Source organism: Salvelinus namaycush, chromosome 33 (genome assembly GCF_016432855.1).
Source record: "Salvelinus namaycush isolate Seneca chromosome 33, SaNama_1.0, whole genome shotgun sequence".
Lineage (NCBI taxonomy): Eukaryota > Metazoa > Chordata > Actinopteri > Salmoniformes > Salmonidae > Salvelinus > Salvelinus namaycush.
Genome location: NC_052339.1, coordinates 16,208,029 through 16,224,130, shown reverse-complemented (window position 1 = coordinate 16,224,130; position 16,102 = coordinate 16,208,029). Strand labels below are relative to the sequence as shown.

General features: G+C 42.5%; 1 protein-coding gene across 3 annotated transcripts in view; it reads right to left on the bottom strand.

Moving 5' to 3' along the window:
- LOC120028105 (dihydropyrimidine dehydrogenase [NADP(+)]-like) overlaps positions 1–16,102 on the bottom strand; it is a 220,615-nt gene that overhangs the window by 94,949 nt on the left and 109,564 nt on the right. For all 3 annotated transcript variants that reach the window (XM_038973280.1, XM_038973281.1, XM_038973279.1), the window contains exon 13: positions 14,023–14,238. In XM_038973280.1, the coding sequence (XP_038829208.1) occupies positions 14,023–14,238 (216 nt within the window). The remainder of the gene's footprint in view (positions 1–14,022; positions 14,239–16,102) is intronic.

Genomic DNA, 16,102 nt, shown 5'->3' with positions numbered 1-16,102 from the left:
CACACACACACACGCACCTGCACACAGATGCACGCACGCACACAGAGACACACATACAGACACACACATACACACCAACAAAGCCCCTCTTGTGATTTTGAGCTATATTCTGTGATTATTAACACAAGCAGCTATACGGTCATTGCTTCAATGGCCTTATCATGGTAAATCCTTTCCACAGTTGGAATTCGAGAGAGAGAAAGAACGAGAGAAGAGAAAGAACGAGAGAGAGAGAGACAACATTTAATGTGTACAACATCTAAACACCTGCATCACGACACATTTACAGTTTTTTATTGTATCATATTACGTTTTTAGCCGTGTATTTGTATGTGTTGAATATTTGAGAGAGAGATAAATAATTTGAACCACATTTATCGTGGTGATGGGGACTGTCATTACTGCTAAGAGAGGTTGGGGGTAATGGACATAATTGTTAAGTGAATACATTCTCTTTTAGGTTTTGTTCTTCTTTTTCTTAATGTCCTCTTTCTTTTTTCCTGTGATATTAAATGATTGTCTATTTTACAACATATGTTTTGATGCCCTGGGGAAGTAAAACTCTCTCTCTCTCTCTCTCTCTCTCTCTCTCTCTCTCTCTCTCTCTCTCTCTCTCTCTCTCTCTCTCTCTCTCTCTCTCTCTCTCTCTCTCTCTCTCTCTCTCTCTCTCTCTCTCTCTCTCTCTCTCTCTCTCTCTCTCTCTCTCTCTCTCTCTCTCGACAGGAGAGGTCAAGAGCAGTACATACAGACTTAAAGGAGATAATCCTCCACATTAGACCACAGACTAGAGCTAATACCAAGTCAAATATTTTACCATTCAGAGGCAGAGTGGCATGTCTGCCAGTAAAGATCGTCATCGGACTGAGGGTAAAATGCATGGGAACTTCTTAAGAGTGATATAGAACAGCAAGAACTAATACAATGTACTCAAAAAGAACAGCTAGTATTTACAGTACCAGTCAAAAGTTTGGACATACCTACTCATTCAAGGGTTTTTCATTATTTGTATATTCTACATTGTAGAATAATAGGGAAGACATCAAAACTATGAAATAACACATACGGAATCATGCAGTAACCAAAAAAGTGTTACACAAATCAAAATATATGTTATATTTGAGAATCTTCAAAGCAGCTACCCTTTGCCTTGATGACAGCTTTGCACACTCTTGGCATTCTCTCAACCAGCTTCACCTGGAATGCTTTTCCAACAGGAGTTCCCACATAATGCACTTGTTGGCTGCTTTTCCTTCACTCTGCGGTCCACCTCATCCCAAACCATCTCAATTGGGTTGAGGTCGGTTGATTGTGGAGGCCAGGTCATCTGATGCAGCACTCCATCACTCTCCTCCTTGGTCAAATAGCCCTTACACAGCCTGGAGGTGTGTTGGGTCATTGTCCTGTTGAAAAACAAATGATGGTCCCACTAAGGGCAAACCAGATGGGATGGCGTATCACTGCAGAATGCTGTGGTAACTATGCTGGTTAAGTGTGCCTTGAGTTCTAAATAAATCACAGGCAGTGTCATCAGCAGAGCACCCCCACACCATCAAACCTCCTCCTCCATGCTTCAAGGTGGGAACCACACATATGGAGACTACCCGTTCACCTACTCTGCATCTCACAAACACACAGTGGTTGGACCAATAATCTCAAATTTGGACATATCAGACCAAAGGACATGTTTCCACCGGTCAAATGTCATTTGCTCATTTTTCTTGGCCCAAGCAAGTCTCTTCATCATTTTGGTGTCCTTTTAGTAGTGTTTTTTTTGCAGCAATTCGACCATGAATGCCTGATTCATGCAGTCTCCTCTGAACAGTTGATGTTGAGATGTGTTTATTACTTGAACTCTGTGAAGCATTTATTTGGGCTGCAATTTCTGAGGCTGGTAACTCATAGCACTTGATGGTTTTTGCGACTGCACTAGAAGAAGCAAAACTGTCATCAAGGCAAAGGGTGGCTACTTTGAAGAATCTCAAATATAATATATATTTTAATTTGTTTAACACTTTTTTTGTTACTACATGATTCCATGTGTTATTTCATAGTTTTGATGTCTTCACAATGTTTCTACAATGTAGAAAATGGTGAAAATAAAGAAAAACCCTGGAATGAGTAGGTGTGTCCAAACTTTTGACTGGTACTGTAAGTATTTGATGTTGGAATTTTAAGTAAAACCTCTCTGTGCTAAAAATAACATGCAGATGTTAAATTATGTCATTGCTATTGGAAAGAAAAAACTAGGTAACACTTTATTTGGAAAGTCCATCTGTAGATGCTCTACAGAATATCAGAAACATTTCAATATCTACCAACCCTATGCCTAGTCTAACCCTAACCTCAACCCTTACCAAATCAAAATGTTTTGGAAACAACAGGTGTGGACTAACAGTGAAATGCTTACTTCCCAACAATGCAGAGAGAAAGACAATAGAGAAATAATAGAAAAGTAAAACACGTAATAATAAAAGTTAGAACACACACACAATGAGTAATGACAACTTGACTATGTACATGAGGTAATAGTACCAAGTCGATGTGCGGTACGAGGTAATCGAGGTAGATAGTGCATTCGGAAAGTATTCAGACCTCGTCCCTTTTTCCACATTTTGATACGTTACAGCCTTATTCTAAAATTGATCAAATATTTTTTCTCATCAATCTACAAACAATACCCCATAATGACAAAGCGAAAACAGGTTAAGATTTTTTTTGCACATTGATAAAAATTTAAAATATTTAATACTTTATTCAGACCCTTTGCTATGAGACTGTTAATTGAGCTCAGGCGCATCCTGTTTCCATTGATCATCCTTGAGAGGTTTCTACAACTTGAATGGAGTCCACCTGTGGTATTCAATTGATTGAACATGATTTGGAAAGGCACACACCTGTCTATATAAAGGTCCCACAGTTGACAGTGCAAGTCAGAGCAAAAACCAGTCCATGAGGTCGGAGGAATTGTCTGTAGAGCTCCAAGACAGGATTGTGTCGAGGCACAGATCTGGGGAAGGGTACCAAAAAATGTCTGCAGCATTGAAGGTCCCCAAGAACACAGTGGTCTCCATCATTCTAAAAATGGAAGAAGTTTGGAACCACCAAGGCTCTTCCTTGAGCTGGCCGCCCAGCTAAACTGAGCAATTTGGAGAGAAAGGCCTTGGTCAGGGAGGTGACCAAGAATCTGACGGTCACTATGATAGAGGTCCAGAGTTCCTCTGTGGAGATGGGAGAACCTTCCAGAAGGACAACCATGTCTGCAGTACTCCACCAAATCAGGCCTTTATGGTAGAGTGGCCAAACCGAAGCCACTCCTCAGTAAAAGGCACATGACAGCCCACATGGAGTTTGCCAAAAGGGACCTAAAGGACTCAGACCATGAGAATCAAGATTCTCTGGTGTGATGAAACCAAGATTGAACTCTTTGGCCTGAATGCCAAGCATCACGTCTGGAGGAAACCTGGCACCGTTCCTATGGTGAAGCATGGTGGTGGCAGCATCATGCTGCGGGTATGTTTTTCAGTGGCAGGTACTGCGAGACTAGTCATGATCGTGGGAAAGATGAACGCAGCAAAGTACAGAGAGATCCTTGAGGAAAACCTGCTCCAGAGCGCTCAGGACCTCAGACTGGAGTGAAGGTTCACTTTCCAACAGTACAACGACCCTAAACACACAGCCAAAACAATGCAGAAGTGGCTTCGGGACAAGTATCTGAATGTCGTTGAGTGGCCTAGCCAGAGCCCGGACTTGAACCCGATCTAACATCTCTAGAGACACCTGAAAATAGCTGTGCAGCATAGCTACTCATTCACCCTGACAGAGCTTGAGAGGATGTGCTGAGAATAATGGGAGAAACTCCCCAAATACAAGTGTGTTTGTTGCGTCATACCCATGAAGACTCGAGGCTGTAATCGCTGCCAAAGTTGCTTCAACAAAGTACTGAGTAAAGGGTCTGAATACTTATGTAAATGTGAAACTTCAGTTTTTTATTTTTAATACATTTGCAAAAAATTCTAAAAACCTGTTTTTGCTTTGTCATTATGGGGTATTGTGTTTAGATTAATGAGGGGGAAAAACTATTTAATACAAGGCAGTAACATAACAAAACGTGGAAAAAGTCAAGGGGTCTGAATACTTTCCGAATGCACTGTATGTACATATAACTTGGAATAAAGCGACAGATACTAAACAGTAGCAGCAGAAAATGTAAAAAAATAAATAATAATAATTAAATACTTAACCAAATAGCTACCTGGACTAACTATTTAGCGGTCATATAGCTTGGGGATAGAAGCTGTTCGGGGTCCCGTTGGTTTCAGACTTGCATCAGTACCGCTTGTCGTGCAAGTTGGGTGGCTGGAGTCTTTGACAATATTTAGGACCTTCCTCTGACACCGCCTGGTATAGAGGTCCTGGATGGCGGGAGCACAGGTGTTGTAGTACCCTCTTCATGATTGTGTTGGTGTGTTTGGACCATGATATATCCTTAGTGATGTGGACACCGAGGAACATGAAGCTCTCGACCCGATCCACTACAGCCCTGTCAATATGACTAGGGGCGTACTCGGCCCTCCGTTTCCTGTAGTCCACGATCAGCTCCAGTTTCAGAGGGAGGTGTTCAGTCCCAGGATCCTTAGCTTAGTGATACGCTTGGATGGCACTATGGCGTTGAACACTGAGCTGTATACTGCGTCAGGGAGAGTTTGAAAATGTCAGTGAAGACACTTGCCAGCTGGTCAGCGCATGCTCTGAGTAATCTGTCTGGCCCTGCGGCCTTATGAGTATTAACCTGTTTAAAGGTCTTACTCACATCGGCTACAGAGAGTGTGATCCCACAGTCGTCTTGAACAGCTGGTGCATTCACGCATGGTTCAGTGTTGCTTGCATCAAAGTGAGCATAGAAGCTATTTAGCTCGCTTGGTAGGCTCGCGTCACTGGGAGCACGCAGATGGATTGCCCTTTGTAATCCGAATTAGCTTGCAAGCCCTGCCACGTCCGACGAGCGTCAGAGCCAGTGTAGTATGATTCAATCTTAGTCCTGTATTGATACTTTGCCTGTTTGATGGTTTGTCAGAGGGCGTAGCTCAGTGCGGATGTTGTCTGTAAATCCATAGCTTCTGGTTGGGATATGTACGTACGGTCACTGTGGGGCCGACATCGTCGATGCACTTAGTAATGAACCCAGTGACTGATATGGTAAACTCCTTAATGCCATTGGATGAGTCCTGGAACATATTCCAGTCTGTGCTAGCATAACAGTCATGTAGCTTAGCATCCGCATCATCAGACCACTTCCATATTGAGCGTGTCACTGGCACTTCCTTTTTGAGTTTTTGCTAGTAAGCAGGAATCAGGAGGATATAGTGGTCAGATTTGCCAAATGGAGGGCGAGGGAGAGTTTTGTATGAGTCTCTGTGTGTGGAGAAAAGGTGATCTAAAGTGTATTCGCCTCTAGTTGCACAAGTGACATGCTGGTAGAAATTAGGTAAAACGTTTTACAGTTTTCCTGCATTAAAATCACAGGCCACTAGTAGCGCCACCTCCGGATGAGCATTTTCTTGTTTGCTTATGGCCCTATACAGCTCGATGATATGTGGTAAATAGACAGCTATGAAAAATATGGATTAAAACACTCTTGGTAAATGGTATGGTCTAAAGTTATCATAAGGTATTCTAACTCAGGTGAGCAGAACCTCCAGACTTCCTTAATATTAAAGATTGTGCACCAGCTGTTGTTAACAAAGTGACACAGACCACCACCCCTTAAAGCTTACCCGACGCTGCCGTTCTCTCCTGCCGAAGATTAGCAAAACCAGCTAGAATATTATCCATGTCCTACATGGCCAAGTATCTGAGAAACATAGGATTACAGTTCTTCAGGTCCCATTGATAGGATAGTCTCGAAAGGAGCTCGTCCAGTTTGTTCTCCAGTGATTCTACATTTGCCAATAGAGCAGAGGGTAGAGGTGGTTTATTTACTCGCCGCTGTACAGTAGTTTCATCATGGTGCCTGCACGTCAGCCTCTGTAACGTCGTCTCTTTCTCTTCCGAGTGACTGGGATTAGGGCCTTGTCCGGGGTGAGTAGTATGTCCTGCGCCGCCAACTGATTGAAGTATAAATCTTCATCCAAATCGAGGTTAGTGATCGCTTTTCTGATGTCCAGGAGCTCTTTTCAGTCATAGGAATTGATGGCGGAAACATTATGTAGTTAAGATCAGCTAATAAATTGCAAAATTGGTCAGGAGCCCGTAAAACGGTCGCTATATATTCCAGCGCCATTCTCAGACATTCCAGTGTTATTCTGAACCTAACCCTAACTGTAACCTTAGCAAGCGGTTGTTTATAAACAGATAGTTTGTTGATAGTAAGACCACTTGTAGAGCATCTACAGATGGAATATCCAAACTATCCAAATAAAGTGAGATAAACTGAGATAAAACCAAAATGAAATGCGTTGTAAAAGTGTCACTCAAAATTCTCAACTCCACGATACAATGGAGTTGAGTGGCGATGAGTTTACTTACAACTACATCGAGTCGGTATCAGTCCATTCCTAAATGTGCACCCATGTATGTCCTGTGTAAAGGCTTTCTTTTCCTTGGTTGCTGCAATCTGTCGTTTTTAATATAATAGCATTTTACGCGACCTGCGCCAAGGAAATCGTTGTTTGTTATCGGAGGAGCAGCCCCGTCAATGCATGGCAGATTGGAATGTAATTTCTTTTCCAAAACAATGGACTCCAACTCCCACTGGCAAATCTATAAGAATCAAGGACGAGCACAGTTACACAGTAAGTGTTAAACAATTGATATTTATAAAAGTATCGAATGGTAGTGCATGTTTGCAGTCATAAACGTCATACTCCATTGGAAAACAGTGCATTATGCGGCGCAATTTGACAGAGGTAACATAGAATGAAGTTTTTATAAAAAACTAGATTTCAACACCGAAATAAAATAACATCTTTACACAGGACAAACATAGGTTCAAGGTACGCATTAAAGAATGGACATTTTCACAAGTATCGATTGCTACCAACTCGATGTAGTCAGATGAACACTCTCCCAAAACTCATCGCCTCTCAACTCCATTAAGATGTGATGTACATATTGTGGAGTTGAGAATTCTCAGTTCGTAAAAGTGTAAACATGGCATTGGTCTTTTTGGATATAAAACATCTATAAGCATTATATGGATAGAGGCTCTTTGGGTATACTGTGTGTATTGCTATGCTAGCATGATGTTATGTAGCAGAACCAGAGCCTCTTGATTCCATTATTACCAAAACTGCATCCCAAATGACACCCTATTCCAATAGGGCTCTGGTCAGTGGTAGTACACTATAAGAAATAGGGTGCCATTTGGGAGTCCACACATGAATCATTATGAACAGTCATGAAGGCAAAATCAAAGGGCTGCCCGCTCACTTCTCCTTTCTCCCCCTCTGCAGCCAGCCACTGACCCATCAACAGGAAACGTCATAAACAAGGGAACGAGAGAGAGAAAAAAAAAGAAAATTAAAGAGAGGGAAATAAAAAAGGCCATGTAGCAGTTCTGAGGAGTTGTGATCATCATTCATCTTCATCCCCCAAGTGCAGATGGAACACTTGCTAAGCCATCATTTATTGCTGGTGTTTACTGTGCCTACTGTGTCGGACACACACACACACACACACACACACACACACACACACACACACACACACACACACACACACACACTGGAGGTGGGGGAAAGGGCTTTGTCAGCAAGTGGGCCTACGCTATTCTCCAACACGAGATGAGCCATGGTAGCAAACACACACAAACACACACACAAACACACACACAAACACAAATACTGGAGGTGGGGGGAAAGGGGCTTGTCAGCAAGTGGGCATACACTATTCTCCTACACGAGATGGGCCTTGGTAGAAAAGCATTCAGTGTGTGTGCTGTGTGTGTATTCACGGTACGTACATTTATCCTTGTTGATGCCAGTTCAGATTCCTGACAGAGATAGCCTCCTCCGCAGTAATTATCTCCTATCTGTAACCTGTCAATTATAAAACTCAGAAACCTTGAATCCATTACAACATCTAGCTAACAAATATACACCCTAGGAACTTTGATAAAGTGTATAATCTCTCTGTCTCACAATCATCATTCTCTCCCTAGCAGCTACAGTAAGTCTTTCATTCCAACGACCCTGATGCATTGGCAAAAACACATTCCAAGATACAGCAAGACCTTGACTTTCCCTTTGTGAGGACGGTGCAAACTGAAGAAATAAGAATATAACAGAGCAGTACAGGGAGTCAGCGTACTCTGTAACCTGTTAAAGTATCAAAATGTATATTAGTGCTTTAACTGGACTGGACACATAGTTTTTACACCCGCTAGCAGCATCATACTGATGCTACTGTGTAGGTGACAGAATGGCCCTGTCAGGGACTAAATAAATGAATGTCAAAGCCAAAGGATATTAGTCGGCTGTGATAAATGAAGAAGGATATTGTCTGTCAGTTTGGTCATTAGTCTCTTTCACCATTCACTCCTTCTCTGCTATCTCCCTCCTCCCCTAGAGTCCTGCAAAGGCTAATACACACAGACATCGCTACTGCTACATATCTCACACTAATAACAACCATAGGTAATATCTATCTAACCATTAACTATGATAACGCAGTCACAGTAGTAATGAGCTTTCAAGGTCCGAATCAAAAAGCAACTCTGTACATTGCGTTTGCCACAGACATTGACATTGAAGGAGTGACTTACGTAGAAAGTTTCACATGTATTGTTCAGCAGAAAATCCCCCCATTCTCTCTAACCCGATAGAGACCTGCTACACACTGACTTCCAACTTTCCTGTTGTTCCAGGGAAGACGAACTCCACACACACCAAATCCGCTATCTTCCATGTGTCATTATATCTTCTAACATGTGTCCTCCCTCATCAGTAATGATTACTTCATGCTAGTGCACAAGTAGTTTCACATTAAAATGAAAACAAGTTAAATCAAACGTAGGTGATTTTGACAAGAATCGGTGGTAGAGAAACATGGCTGTCAAAGCAGTCGTGAGATCTGAGAGGTGTTGACTAATTGCTTGATAATTACACAGTGAATCGTCTAATTAAGCCGACGGTTAATTAGGGTAAGCTTGCGCAGCTTGCAAGTCTTTTTTGGTTAGGTGTAGGTGTGGATTTGTGTGTAGATGTGTGTGTGTGCGTGCACGTGTGTGTCAGCAAATGAGATAAAGAGAGATCGTGAGACTGCTAAAGAGTGAGAGATCGAGAGAGAGTGAGCGAGAGAGAGAGAGACAAAGGGTTGAAGTTCATGAAGAACTCCTCCAGACATATACAGTAACCATCTAACCAGCCACAGCCTGTAGCCAATGCAACACCATACAGCTGAACCACTTGTGAAGCTTAAATGTGAATAATAATAATATTAAGAGCTCGAGACATTACCTCCCCAACCTCCCTCCCGCTCTGCAGTGGAGCGCCATTATCCTTTGTTTGCCTTAGGACAGGCCCTGTTTATTCTACTACCGATCTGAAAATCTATGATGTGGAATAGAAAGCAGCAAAAAAAGACCTGGCATCGGAACGCACTATGCAGTCACACTCCAGCAGTTTGTATTCATTTAACAAGCAAATTAGAGAGGAAGTGGAGTTTGTATAGTGTCTGTATGAGTGTAGAGGAAGAGGAAAATACAGATGACTACAGCCTCATTAGCTACAGTTAGTTACATGTTTACCGGTTATAATATCTAATTTAATTGGGAGATCAAAGGAGTGGTGACTACCTCTTGCATGGCTCAGAAGGCAGAGAAACTACACTATATATACAAAAGTATGTGGACACCCCTTAAAATTAGTGGATTCGGCTATTTCAGCCACACCCATTGCTGACAGGTGTATAAAATCGACCAAATAGCCATGTAATCTCCATAGACAAACATTTGTAGTAGAATGGCCTTGTCGAAGAGCTCATTGACTTTCAACACAGCACCATCATAGGATGCCACCTTTCCAACAAGTCAGTTCATCAAATTTCTGCCCTGCTAGAGCTGCCCCGGTCAACAGTAAGTGCTGTTATTGTGAAGAGGAAAAGTCTAGGAGCAACAATGGGTCAGCCGTAGACCACACAAGCTCACAGAATGGGACCGCCAAGTGCTGAGCACATTGCGCGTGAAAATCATCTGTTCTTGTTTGAAACACTCACTACCGAGCTCCAAACTGCCAAACATCAGCACAAGAACTGTTCATTGGGAGTTTCATGAAATGGGTTTCCATGGCCGAGCAGCCGCAGACAAGCCTAAGAGCACCATGCACAATGTCAAGTGTTGGCTGGAGTGTAAAGCTAGCCGCTGTTGGACTCTGGAGTGATGAATCACGCTTTACCAACTGGCAGTCCGACGGACGAATCTGGGTTTGGCGGACACCAGGAGAACGCTACCTGCCCTGATGCAGTGCCAACTGTAAAGTTGGTGGAAGAGGAATAATGGTTCAGGCTAGGCCCCTTAGTTCCAGTGAAGGGAAATCTTAACGCAAAAGCATACAAAGACATTCTAGATAATTCTGTGCTTCCAATTTTGTGGAAACAGTTTGGGAAAGGCCCTTTCCTGATTCAGCATGACAATGCCCCCGTGCACAAAGGGAGGTCCATACAGAAATGGTTTGTCGAGGTCCTTGTGGAGGAACTTGACTGGCCTGCACAGAGCTCTGACCTCAACCTCATCAAACACCTGTGGGATGAATTGGAATGGCAAATGTGAGCCAGGCCTAATCGCCCAACATCAGTGCCCGACCTCATTAATGCTCATGGCTTAACGGAAGCAAGTCCCTGCAGCAATGTTCCAATATCTAGTGGAAAGCCTTCCCAGAAGAGTGGAGGCTGTTATAGCAGCAAAGTGGGGACCAACTCCATATTAATGCCCATGATTTTGAAATGAGATATTTGACGACCAGGTGTCCACATACTATTGGTCATGTAGTGTATGTGCCAGAGATCAGCCTCGTCTCCTAATCTCATCAATCTCATCCTTCCTCCCGATGCCTAGCTACATCTTGCTGTGAGTTTATCTGAGTGTTACTTGGTGTGATACCATTGCATCAGCACATCATTTTGTTTGTATTGGAAAACTGGGAAATGTATTTTCTCAGTGTTTGTTTGGTAAAAACGTTTTGATTAAGCTGAGACTTTGCATGAAATATAGAAAACTAGAGCTGGTTTTGAAATGAAAGCATGTTACGGTGCCTTTAAGGACCTTCTTGATTCTAAGTAACCAGAGTAATCCTGATATACAGTATATTCCAAGAAAACATACATCAATTATTGTAGTTTTATTGGCCTTCAAAGAATGCATCATGCACTTTTCCTACAACTGATGGTTCAAACAGTCTGAATCGTGCAGTAAAGCTTATTATATGAGTCAAAAGCCAGTCCAGTTTCTACAGGATGAATAACATGCTAATTACCATGACGCACGCACGGCTCCATGCTATTTACTAGTGGTTAAAACCGTCAGAGAATCTGTGTGGCATCGGCAGAACATGACCTCCTCACCTCTTACTCTTAATAAAGATGCTGGAGCAGTTGATTAAACTGTGTTGTTAATAAGTAGAGTTAGATTCACAGAGTGCATGAAGCAGAGGCCTGTGGAACTGTGTGTGTGTGTGTGTGTGTGTGTGTGTGTGTGTGTGTGTGTGTGTGTGTGTGTGTGTGTGTGTGTGTGTGTGTGTGTGTGTGTGTGTGTGTGTGTGCGTGCCTGCGTGCCTGCGTGCCTGCGTGCCTGCGTGCCTGCGTGCCTGCGTGCGTCAATGTCGGGCAATAACATGTGTGTTAACAATGTTAGGGTTACCATGGAGATGTAGTTACTGTTCGCCACCTCATCAAGGACACGTGTGTGTAATGTTGTAAATGTGGAGTGGGGAGGTCTGCTATTATCTCTCCCTTTAATTGCTTTTGAAGTAAATGCAAAGCATTATTCCATAGTTGTTGAGAGGAAGTTGCTTACGTTTGTTGGATGCACTAGATAAGTTCTATGAAACGTTTTTTTTAAGTACACAAAACCTGCAACTTCTCTTTGAAACATCATCACTATCTTCTTTACCTGTGACTCTGTACTTTGGCACAACAGTTAAACTTGAATGCGGGAGCTTCTAGGGCCAGGCAGAAACTGTACCCATCAGGGCTCAGCCAATTACAGGTGTGATTTCTACCACCCTGAGACAGTCAAATGATTAACTGAGACAGTATGGTCCCTAGCTATTACAGGTAAACTATCCTGCTGTAACGACCTCGGCAATGTGTGTGTGTATGCACGCGCATATATACGTAAATGTGTGTGTGTGTGTGTGTGTATTACTGACATCCATCTAGAGATGTGGTAATTAGTCTCTGAAACATAGCACCATGTATCACTCACAGGGATTTAACAGCTGGGTAATTGGTACAACGTAAGGAAAAATGTACTCGTCACTCCTGAGGAGGGAAACGGGGCTATAGATCAGAGGCTTGGGGGGACAGAGACAGTGGCCCACTGGCCCCCGTGCTCCCCCTGTTTCAGACAGCGCTCTCACAGTTCACAGAGAGGAAGAGGAGGCCAAAATGTTGGCCTCGTGGCATTTTTTAAAATGTGCAACACAGTTAATGAATTCAGATTAACGGTAGACCCCCCTAGCTTTGTTCTATTCTCTCCCTTCTCTTCCTTATGCTGGGCCTTATAATAGCTGGTTAATTCACATCACATTCTTTTCCTTTTTACACAAGCCCTAGAAACAGCCAGGACAACGATCCTCATATTCACCCAGCAATCCACTGTGCATCTCAAAGCACTATCAATGGCAACACATTGTAATGTTATGATAGGAGCAGCCAGCAGTGAACAGCACTAGCGAGCAAAGAAACAGGATATTAAAAAAAATAGGTAATCTGTGTTTAAGTTGAAACGATACTGAAGGAGAGCCGCCTGTTTCATTCATATTGACATTAAGAACTTCTTTATCGCTCTCCCTAAAGAAAGCTCCCCGAACAATTTAAACCAGCAAAGCACACAATAAGGACTAATATGATTTCTGTTTACTGAGATATCAGCTGGTATTTTGGCGCTACACTGACAGCCAATAGCTGCAACAGTATATTAGACCCCAATCTGGCATCTACAAATGTCAAGAGAATGTGAAAGAGGGAGGATGTGGTGAAGGGGATGGGTGGGGGGGTGTCACACATATGTGTAAAATTCTTTTAAAAAACCAACAGAGTTTACATAAACATATTCTGAGGCTGAATCATTATCATATGTGCAGCTGTCAATCTTGATGCTTCAGCTGAGAGCAAAGCGCCTAGGAAAAGAGTATAATACAACAACCCTATACCCAGGTTGACCATGATTTCTCTCTGAACTCCCTTGGTAAGTCCAGGCATGGTACATTAAGCTTATTCAAAAGCCAGCAGAGGTGAAATTCTAGTAGCAACAATAGCAAGCCCATATATCCAGGCTCCTTCTCTCCTTCTCTCACTTTCTGCTCTCTAAATCTTTCTCTCTCTCTACTCTCTCTTAAAAGAAACAGAAAGTTTACCTTTTCAAAAGGACAAAGGGACAGTCCATAAAACAAGTGATGGAGGCAGTGATATGTTTTCATCAAAACAGGGACAGACACGCTCGCCTCATGCTTTCTCTACATCAGGTATCATTTACAAACTCAGCGAGGCAATGTGGGCTTCCAGTCACAAATTAGCTGCGTGGCTGATGTCGTCGGTAGGGCAAGATATACAGAATGTCAGTGAAATTACATGAATCAGCTATATTGAAAATAAATGGCAAGTGAAAGCATCATCTGGGGAAGTTTGTGATTTGTTTTACATTTTCTTTTTCTACTTTCTTTTCTTCACTTGAATTGAATATCTATATATCTATATATAGCTCCAGTAATCAAATGGTACCAGCTACAGAACAAAGATGCAGCATATCCCTGGTTAATGCCCAATAGACACCTACACACTAATATAAAGCTGAGTAGACGTGAGTACCTTGTCCAGAGAGAAGGTCTTGGTGAGAGCGAAGCCCCATCCTTCCACGAAGGCCCTGCGGATCATGGCTGTGCTGGTGGTGGGGGGAGCAGAGGCCAGGCCAAAGGGGTTGGGGAACCTGATCCCACACATCTCCACACCGATGTCCACAGAGTCGATGGCACAGTGGAAGAGAGGGAGCTGGGGGACGCTGGACACCGTCTGGCCGTGGAGAGACTGGAAGGACAAAACATCCAGTTACATTACCATGAGATAACGACAGGAATAGGGTTGAAAGTTCCAGGAACAGAATTTAACAGCATTTTGCAATCCTAGTAACAGATCGACAGATCGTAAAGATGACGCCGAAGAACATGGCTGACGTTTTACATTCTCCCAACCAATTGTGCAATTTTTTTGGGCTGCGTTTTCTGTAACTTACTTTTTAACTTATTGTGTTCATAATGTTGCTGCTACCGTCTCTTATGCCCGAAAATAACTACTGGACATCAGAACAGCGATTACTCTCCGCGGACTGGAAGAAACGTTTTCCTTTAACGAGTCCGATGAGAAGGATATCCTGCTTTCACTGGAACAGGCCCAGATCCACGCCTTTTGTGTGAAGAAAAGACGCCGGAAAAGGGGACGCAGAGCGGGGATCCTTCTGAGAAGCCGGAGGCGAGCGAGTAAACTCCCAATGCCTTCCATTCTCTTTACTGATGTGCAATCGTTAGAAAATAAAATCGATGACCTACTATTAAGATTATCCTACCAACGGGACATTAAAAACTGTAACATCTTATGTTTCACCGAGACGTGGCTGAACGAAGAAACGGACAATATAGAGCTAGCGGGATTTTCCATGCACCAGCAGAACAGAGATGCTACCTCTGGTAAGACAAGGGGTGGGGGTGTGTGTCTACAGTGGTAGGCCTGATCACCAACAACAATGAGACGGCCTATAGGGAGGAGGTCAGAGAACTGGCAGTATGGTGCCAGGACAACAACCTCTCCCTCAATGTGAGCAAGACAAAGGAGCTGATCGTGGATTACAGGAAAAGGCGGGCTGAACAGGCCATTAACATCGACGGGGCTGTAGTGGAGCGGGTCGAGAGTTTCAAGCTCCTTTGTGTACACATCACCAACAAACTATCATGGTCCAAACTAGAGGTTGACCGATTATGATTTTAGAACGCCGATACCGATTATTGGAGGCCCAAAAAAAGCCAATACCGATTAATCAGCCGATTTATATATGTATATATATTTGTAATAATGACAATTACAACAATACTGAATTAACACTTTTATTTTAACTTAATATAATACATAAATAAAAATCAATTTAGTCTCAAATAAATAATGAAACATGTTCAATTTGGTTTAAATAATGCAAAAACACAGTGTTGGAGAAGAAAGTAAAAGTGCAATATGTTCCATGTAAAAAAGCTAACGTTTAAGTTCCTTGCTCAGAACATGAGAACATGTGAAAGCTGGTGGTTCCTTTTAACATGAGCCTTCAATATTCCCAGTTAAGAAGTTTTAGGTTGTAGTTATTATAGGAATTATAGGACTATTTCTCTCTATACCATTTGTATTTCATATACCTTTGACTATTGGATGTTCTTATAACGGGTGGCATCCATAAGTCTAAATATTGCTGTTATATTGCACAACCTTCAATGTTATGTCATATAATTATGTAAAATTATGGACAATTAATTACGGTCTTTGTTAGGAAGAAATGGTCTTCACACAGTTCGCAACGAGCCAGGCTGCCCAAACTGCTGCATATACCCTGACTCTGCTTGCACAGAACGCAAGAGAAGTGACAATTTTCCTAGTTAATATTGCCTGCTAACATTAATTTATTTTAACTAAAAATGCAGGTTTAAAAAAATATACTTGTGTATTGATTTTAAGAAAGGCATTGATGTTTATGATTAGGTACATTGGTGCAACGCCAGTGCTTTTTCGCGAATGCGCTTGTTAAATCGCCACCCGTTTGGCGAAGCAGGCTGTGATTCAGTGATAAATTAACAGGCACCGCATTGATCATTTGCAATGCAGGACAAGCTAGTTAAACTAGTAATATCATCAA